Source organism: Propithecus coquereli, unplaced genomic scaffold (genome assembly GCF_000956105.1).
Source record: "Propithecus coquereli isolate 6110/MARCELLA unplaced genomic scaffold, Pcoq_1.0 Scaffold475, whole genome shotgun sequence".
Classification (NCBI taxonomy): Eukaryota; Metazoa; Chordata; class Mammalia; order Primates; family Indriidae; genus Propithecus; species Propithecus coquereli.
Window position 1 is genome coordinate 589,821 of NW_012150563.1, and position 13,045 is coordinate 602,865.

General features: G+C 41.8%; 1 protein-coding gene across 1 annotated transcript in view; it reads left to right on the forward strand.

Annotated features, from left to right (window-relative positions):
* Positions 1–13,045, forward strand: part of MANBA (mannosidase, beta A, lysosomal) — a 108,721-nt gene that overhangs the window by 47,743 nt on the left and 47,933 nt on the right. The window contains exons 6-7 of the mRNA XM_012655373.1: positions 1,239–1,414; positions 2,301–2,411. Coding sequence (XP_012510827.1) covers positions 1,239–1,414; positions 2,301–2,411 — 287 coding nt within the window. The remainder of the gene's footprint in view (positions 1–1,238; positions 1,415–2,300; positions 2,412–13,045) is intronic.

Here is a 13,045-nt window from a genome sequence, read left to right on the forward strand (position 1 = left end):
TCTTGCTCAGGCTGGTTTCGAACTCCTGAGCTCAAACAATCCGCCCGCCTCGGCCTCCCAGAGAGCTAGGATTACAGGTGTGAGCCACCGCGCCCGGTCCTGACCGCCACTTTTCTTTGCCTCCTCTCTGTTTCTGGATTTTCCAAGTGTCACTTTCCACATCTTTTTGCACAGACAGATTTTGTGCCTTTCTGCTTCTTCCATATGCGTCCTGGTGTATCCCTGTGCGGGGGCCCCTGGTGATTCTTGTAAAGTGCAAATCTGATCATGTTATGCTTTTTGATGGGAAATCTTCAAAGACTCTGCACTGATCTAGGGTGATTGCCAAACTTCTCAGCGATCCTAAAAGACCCAGTGTGGTCTGGACCTTGCTTCCCTCTTCAGTCACGCCAGCCCCCTCCCCAGCTTTGTCCCGGCCCAGTTCCTTGTTACGGTGCTGCTCTTGCTCACCTTCGGGCCTTCACACCCTTCTCCGTGTCCAGAACACTCGTCCCCTCCTCTGCATGGAGCTGAGGCAGTCTGGTTTCAGCCAGACGCTGCTTTCCGGTGAAAGCCTTCCTTCCCCCCGTGCTAGGAATGCTTCCTTACTGCATATGTATGGTTCTCAGAACAACCTTTTATTTCTACCGTCCTGGTATTGCCCCACTTTTGAACTTGTCTACCTCCCATTGACTCTAGTTCATGAGGGTAGGGGCCATGTTTATCCTGGTCACCATTTACTTCCCAAAACTTAGCAAAGCACACGGCACATAGAAGGTTCTCAGTACATATTTCTTGGATAGATTATCTACATTTAAAATATATCTCTGTTTTTTCACATTTGATTTATTCTAATACATATAAATTTATAGTTTTTTACATACCTTTAAAAGCCTCAATATTTTTGCTTTACTTTAGAAAAAGGAACAAATGTGTATTAGTCTTAGAAAATTTATGTTGTCTTTCCAATTGTCATTTTCTGTTTATGCCCTATTTATAAAGTTATTATGACTTATAATGTTTTCAGAGTGGAAGTCTATATATAAAATATATAATTTTGGTTATTCTTCTTCAGAATGAAGGATTAAACTCTAAAGATTAAAAGAAAATTTCCACTGAAAGTTTGATTATGACAGCCTTGTGGAGCATTTGCTGGTTTAGAAGTTCCTTTGTTCTCACCTTCAATGAATCCTGAGGATGTGCAGGGATAATGCTTAGCATATTATATATATTCTTTTCTTTTTCTCTTTATGCTTTAGATAACAGAGCCAAGGAGTGGCATCTTGAAATACAGTCTTCTTTTGATGTTGTCAGCTCAAAGCCAGTTGGTGGTCAAGTGATCGTAGCCATTCCTAAATTGCAAACACAGCAGACATACAAAATTGAACTTCAACCCGGGGAAAGAACTATTGAGCTATTTGTGAAAATTAACAAGGTGAATGATGATACTTTCTGAGAAGCACTAGATGAAAAGCAATACCTGTTCAAAAGAAATAAAAAGAATGGACTGAGTATGAAAGAAAAAAAATCTGCTTTCTCCATTTATATTTTTCATTTTCTCCTCTATTTTTAACCTCTCATATATTTAGTTTGAATGTGAGATAAAGAATGATTTTCCCCAAATTGTAAGATTAAGAAAATTGAGACTATGTGATTTATTTGGTAACCTTTTCATTTGTTTTATTTATAATGATATTTTAATTTTTTGTACAGTATTTGTAGTATCCTGAATCTAAAATACATTCTATGCAGTATAGTTAAATAGCAGCAATTATTTTTGGTACTTGTCAATTATTTGAATCTTGGTGCTTATTCTACATGGAAAATTCTGATTCTAAACTCATAGGTTGAAGTGGAATGGATTTTACCTTTGCTTCTTCCTTTTCCTGCTCCTCCAGCTGATGATTGTGAACTGAAAAGGATGGAGCAAAATAACATTCAGTAACTGTTCAGATAAAGGAAAACTCAAAATGATTTCTAGATCTTGGCTTGAAAGAAGAATTCTAAGTGTTAAGAGTGTAGAATAAATATAAGTTTGAGTGTTAGAAATGGGAAGAGTTGTTTTTCTGAACACCCTGTTATTCTGTTTTTTCCTTTCCCTTTTGATATATTAATGTATGTTAAACTCCTTGCATGTTGATTTTAAAATATTATCAATGGATTGGTATGATTCGGCGTAATATAGATAGGGAGATTTATATTGTTTTAGAACCTAGAGTTTCTGTGCTTGACTATATGAGAAATTGATATAATGCTCTGAACCATATTATTTTGCTACAAATATGACATTACTTAAAATGACTTACCTTCTGTCTTAAAAGAATATTACTATAGGAACTTGGTGGCCTCGTGGACATGGAAACCAGACTGGGTACAACATGACAATTCTTTTTGAACTAGATAGAGGCTTAAATATTGAAAAATCAGCAAAGGTAAGTAAGCACTTTAAAATATTTTGTGACAAATTATATTTCTTGTTCAAATAGCGTACAGATCTTTGTAGGAAAAGAAGAAACCAACAAAACTCTTATAACCCCACCACTCAGAGATAATCTCTAGTAATAACATTCAAAAGCTTCTCTGTATCTGTGAATATTTATATTTTTTATTGGATCAGACTTTATATACTATTTGTCAATAAATATTCTCCTGCTATGCTTTTAAATTATACTTTATATCACAGTAATACATATGTATCATTTTAAAGCTCAAATATTCCTAGAAGGTTCATATGAAAAATAAGATCCTTTGCCCAACACTTCCTATTCCTACTCCCCAGAACAAATAATTTTTTTTTTTTTTGAGACACAGTCTCACTGTGTTGCTCAGGCTAGAGTGCTGTGGCATCAGCCCAGCTCACAGCAACCTCAGACTCCTGGGCTCAAGCGATCCTCCTGCCTCAGCCTCCCGAGTAGCTGGGACTACAGGCATGCGCCACCATGCCCGGCTAATTTTTTCCGTATATTTTTAGTTGTCCAATTAATTTCTTTCTATTTTTGGTAGAGATGGGGTCTCGCTCTTGCTCAGGCTGGTCTCGAACTCCTGAGCTCAAACAATCCACCACCTCGGCCTCCCAGAGTGCTAGGATTACAGGCATGAGCCACCACGCCTGGCCTGAACCAATAATTTTTAATGTTTACTTATTTCTTCTCATTTTTCTAAATAAGATGCTTCTACTGGTGTTTTCTAATTTTTCCCTCCTGCCCAATTTGGGATATAGCACTAAGAATTGGAAAGAACTAGTCTTTCTTACTTGTTAGCTATCAGCTACTTACTCAATCTCAAAATATGTAAAACAGGGACGGTAAAAATGAGATAACTTGGCTTTGGCTTATAGTGTATAGAAAGTAGAAAGGGTATTAATCTTCCTCATAGATTTCCTTCTTTTCCCAGCACCGATATTTGGTGTTAACAACTGGCTGGGGGTTGCACTCCGGTGTCACCTCTCCTGTGGGCCAGACAACAGGCTGAGCTTGAGGGTATGTCCTTCAGGAGCTCATTTCCTGTTTTTCTTTTGTTCAGTCCTACTACATACTTTCTGAGACACTGTGAATGTGTGTGCGTGTGCATGTGTGAGTGTGTGCATGTGTGTGTGTGCATGTGTGAGTGTGTGCGTGTACACGTATACAGAGAGAATGTCCTGGACCCGTGTAAAGGGCCAGAGCAGTCACTCGTGTGCTCACCCTCCTAGCAGAGGGCATGTGCTTGCTCACATGTTGAACTGCCCGTGTCGTCTTCATGAAAATGGAAAAATTAATGAGCCATTCTCATTTACTGTAGAGAAAGAAGAAACACTTTTTTTTCTATTTGTGGAAATAATATTTTTTCCATTCGGGCTAATATTGTTGCATCATTTTTCATTACCCGCAAAGATGCCAGCTTTCCAACTGAGCAGCAGCGGGCGTGAAGGAAGATGTTCCGCCCCATGCCTTGCGTCCGTGCACGTGTGGAATGTGCTGTTTGGCTGTGGCTGCCCCTCGAGGTGGTTGTTTTGGTGGCTCATTCATTCAGCGAATACTTAGGGCTCCGGTGCTGTGTTTCGGCTGTTTTGCTGGGCCCTGGTGCTGGAGCTGTGAGTGAGACGCTGCTTCCATTTCTCTCCGAGACCTTAGTGGAGCTAATGATCTGCCTGGGAGGTGAAATCATTAAAAGAGCCATCGCAATAGCGCGAGATGAGCACCCTAGAGGTACGGAGAGCACTGTGGAGGCACAGAGCAGGGGCATTCTGGGAAGATTACTGGAGAAGGTGACACCTATGTCTGAGGGATAAGTAGAATTTGCCCAAGCAGTGTAGAAAGAGGCAGAAGGGAAAGAATATATGAAGGCCCAGAGACTCGAAGGAATATTGCGTGTTTGTGGAAGTGCGAGAAGTTTCAGTGTGGCTCTGTTGGGTTTGGAGTTGAAGAACAGGTGATGACGTTGTGCAGGTAGGCTAGGGCAAGCTCCTGCGGGCCTGGTGAGCCATGTGAAGGAACGAGCACTGTCCCCAAAGCAGTGGGATTCCAGGAAGGATTTTAAGGATTTTACAAAGATTGTGTAGATCAGATTGGAAGAACGGCAAGAATGGAGCGCCAGTTAGAAGACTGTGGTGGTAATCCAGGCACAAAATGATGCTTGCTCAGCTCAAAGAATTGCTCAGGAAACAGAAATGCAAGAGCTAACATATCAGGCTTGATGATATGGGGGTGGGAGAAAAGAAAGAGTTACGAATGTTCCCTCAGTTGCTGGTTTGGGCTGCTGAACAGATGGCAGTTCTGTTCTTTGAGTTGAATTACTCACAAAGAAGAACAGGTTTGGGAGATGGGGTAGGGTGGAAATTATTTCATTGTTAGATGCATTTTGTGTGGAGTGATTGAGAGATACCCAAGGAATAATGTTTGATGGGCATTTCCTTATATAGGAGCTTAGGAATTGGATCTGGGTTAGGGATACAGATATGTGAGTCAGCCGAATACAGTTCCTTGTAGCCATGGTAGGGGATGAACTCTCTCAGGGGCTGCACGGAGAGGAGAGCTAGGGTGGGCCCCAGGGAATCATGACAAGTAAGGGTGGGAGGGGGAGAGTGGCGCATAGAACAATCTAAGAAGGAAGGGTTGAAGAAGTGGAGGGAAAACCAGTTTGAGTGGGGGAGTCACAGATGCCACAGGGAGAGAGTATTTTAAGAAGCAGGGCATGTGCAAAGAGTGTCAAATGCTGTGAGGGAGCTCAAGTTAGAAAAGAATTGAGAAAGATCCTCCAGATTTGGCAGCCAGGAGATGACTAGTCACTTTGACCAAAATGAAAATCGAATTGCAGTGGGTCGAGGAATGGCTGAAGGTGGAGAAATGGAGACGGTGAATACAGGCAACTCTAAGAAAATGTTTGTTTGGGAACCATGCCTGAGCCATGTGGTCAGGGTGGCCGGTTGGGGTCAGGAGATCGGCTACATACAACCAACTGAATAGATAAGTAAATATATTGGAGTAATGGGAGCCAGCCTGTTCACAGATGGAGAAGAAGCAGATACGGTGAATGTATGAATTGTAGTACGTGTAGATATCAATAGATATAGAAATACACACACACACACACACACACACATTTCCTAGTTCTTTTCCACACATTTCCCGGCTCCTAGAAAGAGTGGCACTCTAGTAGCAATGAATAGAGCTAGTTCCCATAGCTTGATTTTTGAATACCACTTTCTACTAAAAGGAATCAGGGCCTTTGGAGAAATGACTGATTCCAAGGCTGGGGCCTGGAATATCTTGCTGTGCCAGGAAGTGAGGAGGCACTCAAGAGTGACTGACACTTTGAAAGAACACAGGAGCCAGCATACTGGGGCTCCCACTGGCCAAATCTGGGAAAATTTGAGCATTAAAATAAATAATGATAGTAAAGCATTATAACCCATTGAACAAAATAGAAAAATTTTTGAGTGTGCACTGGTATAAAGAAATAAATGAATAAATAAATGGGAAGAAAAGGAAAGTTATTCCTTGACGTGAAATGCCAACTAATAAATGTAGAAGGAATGATGGAAGTAGAAAAATAACCGTTTGACTACTAGCATAGTTACAAGTAATTCGGGTAAGAAATGTGAGGAGACACTAAAACGAGAGGGCAAAGTAGCATGAAATATGGGCTATTTCCATAGCCTCGCAGCGTCGCTCCACAAAATGTCTATTAATTATAATGGAGAAAACAGTATAGTGAAGGAACCTACTAGATGTTGTCTTGATTAAGTGATTATCATCACCAATGAGACAAAGTGACATGGTGTCCATCTGATAAGCTGCCACAAGAAGAACAGAGCATCACTTCTGTTTGTGCTGCCAAAAGCAGGTACCTGGACCTAATTACGCGGAAGCAACAGACCATTCCCATTTGCTAAAATCTTCACATCTACCGCAGTCTTCAAAACTGTCAATGAAAGACTGAGGAACTGTTCCACTTTGGAAGAGCCTGCAGAGATGCAGCAACTGGGTGCGGCGCGTGTGATCTTTTTGTGATAATGTGATCAGGGCAGCTGCTGAAACCTGAGTGGAGGTCTCTGGGGGAGGGTACACAGGAGTTTTCTGTACCTTGTTGCTGCTTTCCTGCAAGTTTGCAATGGTTTGAGCATAAAAAAGGACGCCATTAAGAGAATGAAAAGCCACAGCAAAGTCCTGATGGGAAGGGGCTGGTAGAAAGGGAAAGACTGAAAAGAGTGAAGAGCAGGAGTCGGGGGAGAGGGCGAGGTCCCTGGCAAGGCAGGCGAGGACGGCGTCCGCCATGCTAGTGGATGGATTCACTTTGCAATGAGGGGCTCTGTATCCGCTGTAATTGGGGTAAAAGAAAAAAATCACATATGTAGAGGGAAGGATGAAGCTTGAGGATGGAGGTAATTTTGAAGGTCTCTAGGACCACTTAAAATATATTTGCTTTCTGTGGAACTCACAAACTCTTCTTTCAGTGGAGTTTTAAGAGAAAAAAGTGAACCTAAGAAAGGAAGTTTAAGGAGTTCAGGTCAAATAACTATTTTGGTCTCCTAAGAATTAGGAAGTAATGTCTGCCGAGCATGACAGGCAAGTTAGAAATTTGAGAAAAGTGGGCCAGGCACAGTGGCTCACACCTGTAATCCCAGCACTTTGGGAGGCCAAGGCAGGAGGATCGCTTGAGGCCAGGATTCAAGACCAGCCTGCGCAACATAGCAAGACACCATCTCTACAAAAAAAATTAAAAAAAAAAAAAGAAGTAATACTTGGACACTATAGCAAATAAAGATAGCAAAATAAAACAAAGTAAAAGTCTTCTCTAATTCTATTATCATCAGATTAAATGATAACATTTCTTTAAAAAAAAAAAGAGAGATTTGAGGAAAGTGAAGGCTTGAGATAGCCATTCTAGAAAAAGGTTTAGAAAGCGCTCAGGCAACCTGGTAGGATTGTCAGGCAGCATTGAGGGCCCGGCTAAGGTTGAAGACTGTGAGTCTCTTTATCTGAGTCAGAATACCTTTCCTCTGAAAGAATATTGATTTCTGATGGTGACACATGAGGCCGGTTGACAGATATTTTGCAAGGCATTGTAGATACGTGGCGTGCCTTGGAACTGTTTCCCGGGCCTTCTGCCTGCCCTGCTTGTCCACGGGCTAATTAAATCCCTTATGTCTGAGCAGTACGTCAAAGTTTTAGGTGACACTTGGGTCTGAATCTAGGGCTACACGATCTCTTTCTACCTTATTTGCTCCCGGATTTGTGGGTTTAATGCTATGGTTTTTGAAATTACCCTCTTATTTCTACAATGTAATAAGAGCAATAATTCTCTATCATATAAGAGTCTGAAGTACTGTTTTATTTAGTCTGCTAAAATCTTATTAGAACATTTCAATCAGTTTTGTATTTTGGTCAGTAGAAGATTCAGAAGGCAGCCGTGAAGGTGATGAAAAGGAAGAAAGGATAAAGGAGTAAGATAATTTGACACGAGGAATTGCGGAGGACTGTTGGTGCTTTGTTAGCTTGTTATTTGTGATGCTTTCTCCTTCATCTAGAGTAGGACAGGAGTGGACGGGGAAGTGAGCTTGGAGCAGAGCATTGAGATTGGCTTTGGTTACGGGAGCGGCTCTGTGGGAGTCGAGGCGGTTTCTGCTAGAAAGCGCAGCCGAGGAACGTTTCCGAATTCATTTGTGGTGGGGACTTTGAAGCAGTGCTTACGCCCATTTGCCCGTTTGACGGAGATGGTGGAGGCCGGATCGCACGATCCCTTGCGCCTCCCCCAGCTCCGGGCTTGCGCAGTGAGGGAAGCCGGAATGACGGAAGGATTGGAGCTCTTTGCAAGTTTCGGGAATCAATGTGTGCTTTGAAATTTAGATTGAAAGTATAGGCTCATGAGTTCTTCATCTTTTTAGATGAGTTCAGACTTGCTGATGTCTCAGCAAGCGCGAGCTCTGACTGTCCCCTGTCATCGTTGCCTGCGTCCTGGCAGGAGTTTCTCGGCCTTCTTTCTTTCCAGCCTTTCTCTGGTGGGAATGTGCCAGACTGCGGTTCTTTTTTATGTTTTGTTTATTGTGAAATGTGACACATACACAGAAAAACACACAGACTGTAAGCGAAAAGCTTAATGAATTATCAAAAAAATGAGCACTCACGTGACAGTCATTCTGATCAAGAAAGAGAAGGTCACTAGCGCCTCAGGCCTCACGCCCCTCCCCCGTGGGCCTTCCCCATGCCCACCCGCCTCGCCCTCCCAAAGGGCCACTGTCCTGACATCTGTCGCGCGTTGATTTCTGCCTGGTTTTGAATTTTATATACATGGAACCATGCAGGATGTATTCTTTTGTGTCTGGCTACTTTGGCTCAACATTGTGCTTGTGACATTTAGAGACAGTAGCCCGCCCTTATCTGCTGTTTCAGTTACCGGCGGTCAACCTCAGTCTGCAAATAGCAAATGGAAAATTCCAGAAATAAACAATTCATAAATTTTAAATTGCTCACAGTTCTGAGGTGATGAAACCTCCTGCTGTCCTGCTCTCTCCTGAACTGTGATCATCCCTTTGTCCCGCGTATCCTCACTGGGTATGTCACCCGCTGAGTCAGTCACGCAGCAGCCTTCTCTGTCATCAGGCGGGAAAGGCAAAGTCCGCACGGGGTTCGGTGTCCCCAGGGTCAGGCGTCCACTGGAGGTCTCGGAATGTGTCTCCTGCAGATAAGGGGAGGACGACTGTGTGTTGTCGTGCATAGCTGTATTCTGTCTGTTTACATCGTTGTATGATAAATATTTTATTGTATAACACATTCTGCTGTTGAAATTTGGATAGTTTCCGGTTTTGCCTGCTGTGAGCTTTGCTGGCATGACGCCCAGGGCACATGTGGCTCCACAGCGCATCTGCTGGGACTGGCCGTGCTGGGTGACAGGGCGCACGGGGGCTCGGCTTCTGCAGATGACGCTGAGCCGCCTTCCAGAGCGTTATTGGGGTTCGCCTGTGCCGCACGTGCTCATGTGCCCCTTGGTGCCTGTCGGAGGGGACTTCACAGTCACGCTGCCCCTGCTTACCTTGCCTCTGTCGCTTTTGCTTCCTGATGGTTTTGTTGTTAGCCGGGGATGGCTTTATGCAGAAATACTCCGATTTTTCAAATAGCCCACTGAAATCCATCTTACTTCAGTTTTATAGCTTTCTCTCCTCTCTTCCACTGGGTCTAGACACATGTGTTTTAATTTTTTGTTTGCTGAGGTGTCACGAGGCAGCAGCACATTTGACTCAGACAGAAGGCCTTGGGGCAGTTGCCAACTCTGAACGCAGCTGATGGCGGCAGAAGCGCCGGACTGTGGGGAGAGCAGGGTGCTGGCCGCGCTTCTTTGTGAACGTGGCACAACATCGTGATGACCGAAAATTTTTTTATGTTAAAGGAGTGACTTTGGGGCAGATGGTTTAAGCATGAATGGAGGAAATCGGAGGGGAAAAATCACCAGCCACTTTAAAAATTAATAAATAACAAGGTAAAAGCTAAGTATTGGGATATCATAAATTCTGCCAAACAAATCATCGCATGAGGGGCCTTAGAATGTAAGGCTGGGAGAGTCAGCTTCATCAGTGTGGGAAACCAGTGGGGTTTTTAACAAAAGAGAAAGTTTTGTGTATAAGTGGCAATCGGAGAGGATGCTGTAGGTAAACAGAGTAAAAATATGCCCAGTCACTGTTCGTGCTGTTTTCTGCCCAGGTTGATTGAGTGTTTTTGTCTCGCTAATCGATTATACCGAACTGACCAGGCAATATGTGTTGAGGGCATAATAAAGGTTTTTGAAGAGCTATTATAGTTTGCCTTTCTGGAAAAACAGGAAATCAATTAGTTGATATTTCTTTTTAGCATAATTTATTTTATAGGAGTCTCCCCGTATAAGGTAAATCATTTTGCTAAAAGCGATAGAAGGCAATTGCTGTTTATATTTGATCCTGGCATCTAGATTCTTCAATGAAATTATTGTAGGAAAATAGATATAGATAAAATACTGTAATAATATGTTTTCTGCAATCAATTAGAACTCGTATTTCACAGTTCCCAAGCCAGAAGAGGTAAAAGATTGCTAATCACTATTACAATTAAAGAAACGATTGGAATGTTTTATTTTTGTGTTTTTTAAAATTTCACTTTGTTCTTTGTTTCTTAAATTCCTGTTTTCATCTTTGCAAATTCCACAGGACAAAAAAAAGCACATAGTACTAGTGGAGTTTTTTGTGAGTGCTACTCTTGGCTTTCTAAAGACCTTAAAAGCACATAGCCAAAGCATATTCCTGGAATTCAGAATAATCGAGATGTTACTTCTGTATTGGGAGTTCACAGAAATTGTGAAGTGTGTCCCCTTCTATTTTAGTTTCCTGGGGCTGTCATAACAAATTGCAAAAAACTGAGTAGCTTAAAACAACAAGAATTTATTCTCTCACGATTCTGGAGGCTAGAAGTCCCCACATCAAGGTATTGGCAGAGCCGTGTTCCTGCCAAAGACTTGCCAGCAATCCTTGGGGCAGAATTCTTCCTTGCCTCTTCCAGCTTCCTGTTGTTGCCGGCAATCCTTGGCGTTCCTTAGCTTGTGGACGCATTGCTCTCGTGTCTGTCCGCATCGTCATGTGGCCTTCTTGCGTGTGTCTCAGTTTTCTTCTCTTTAAGTACACCAGCCATGGGAGTAGGGCCCAGTCTGACCTCATTTTAACTTAACTAAGTATACATGCAAAGACCCTCCTTCCAAATAAGGTCACATTTTGAGTTTCAGAGTAGACATGAATTTTCAGGGGACTTCAACCCAGTACACTTTCCTTTTGTCCTTCTTCATGTCAAAAGTTTAAAGATTTCCAGATGGTACAGGCAGTAGCTGCCCCAGGATGGGTCTGGGGAACAGTTAGCCCTAGATGTAGATTGTAAGTGGGTACATTGCATGTAGATTACATGTTGGCCTGTTTTTTGATATTACTATGTACTGGCAATTCTAAACAATGCCATTGACAGAACACCCCTTCCCCCTCTTTTGTTGGTCTAAGTTTTACCTATGTGTGCAGTTACTCCTGAGTTTTAATAAAATATGTAGGCTTTGATTTAGCATGTTTTTGTTATTAATCCTTTAATTAACATTGTATTCTACATGGAAGTTAATTTGGAGAACTCTTGGTTATATAGTCGTCCCAGGCACATGAAGACGCAGCTTCATGCAGTCATTTTGAAAACAAGTTCATGACAGTTTGGAATTGTTTGAGCTTGCTTTGGACAGAGCTCATATCTCCATTGCCTGCCTTATTACATATCCCTGCATTTAAAAGTACTGTCCATTAGAAATAAGCAATAGTAGCACAGTGATTATAAAAAAGAAGAAACTTAACATCAGTTACCTCAATTCTGTCCTTCTATGTGATCTCTTGGAGTTACTTTTATGTTTTAAATTAAAACTAGAGAAAAATGTGAACTGTAAGATATATGTAATATGTAATATTTTGCTTGGTAAGTGCGTATGTTAGTTCATATATTAAATATTCTAATTTTAATGGTATTTTTATAATTGCAATGTATTCTTTTAAATTTGTTAATTGTTTTAAAACTAAAGAAAGAATCAAAGTAAAATGTGACCTCAGTGGTATGCAGATACTAAAAAAAAAGAAATACATTGGAATTCTTTTTGAAAGCACTCTGAATGCTTCAAACAGAGATCAGATGTGTGAGTTAGTCAGACAAGCCCACGTAGAAGACGGTAGAATTGAAATAAAGAAGTCATTCTTGTATTTCCGGAAAGATCGCTGCAGAACTCACAGAACTTCAAACAACTGGATCGTTGTTTCGTAAACCTCTGCCATGGTCCAGGATAAAAGATGCTGCCTGTGTGGCCAATACTCACTGTAGAGTTCATGCAAAAATCAAAGAAATTAATCCCAAATTTTATCTCTGCCTCCTGGAAATCATTCTCTAAACCTTGTGGAATTCCCTATTTTGGAAACTTTTTTTCTGTGTGATGTTTCTTAGAACTTTGGAAAAATTTTATTCATTCTTCCTAATCTCACCTCATCGGAAAAGCTGCAGAAAATCTTTTCTAGTCAAGATGGAAGGTTCATTAAGAAGCTGGGCTCAGTAGAGATGAAGTTTGAAAAGTCAGTCTCAGCTTCGAAGTACTATACAATCCAAAGAAAATGTGGACACACGTGAATCAGCTCAGATTTTGCTCTCTGCCGTGTGCAGTTTTTCTCTTTGGAATTATTTTTTTTCCTGGTGCAGTGTTAGATGACATTGATCAGATGAAAACGTATTTGCAAATGGCTGGAATCTATCTTGAACAACGTGCAGTGAAATATCAGGCTTTAAAAGTCTTCTTTGCTGGCAAGTGCACAGAAATTTTGGTGAAGCCTAATTACTCTGCAGAAACAAAGCGAGGAATGGACATTTACAAGGAAAGAAGGATCGAGTTTCGAAGCAGAGTGCCGGGAGGGACGACTGAGGTGCTGGTCATATGTTGCCCTGAGAAATCCGAGTGGCAGTGCCAAAGGCCCCAGTCGGTGTCACTGAGAACCGGACGCTTGCTGTAAAGCAGTGGATGGAACAGTGTCTGTGTTCACTGTCATTCAGCCTTTTTCTCT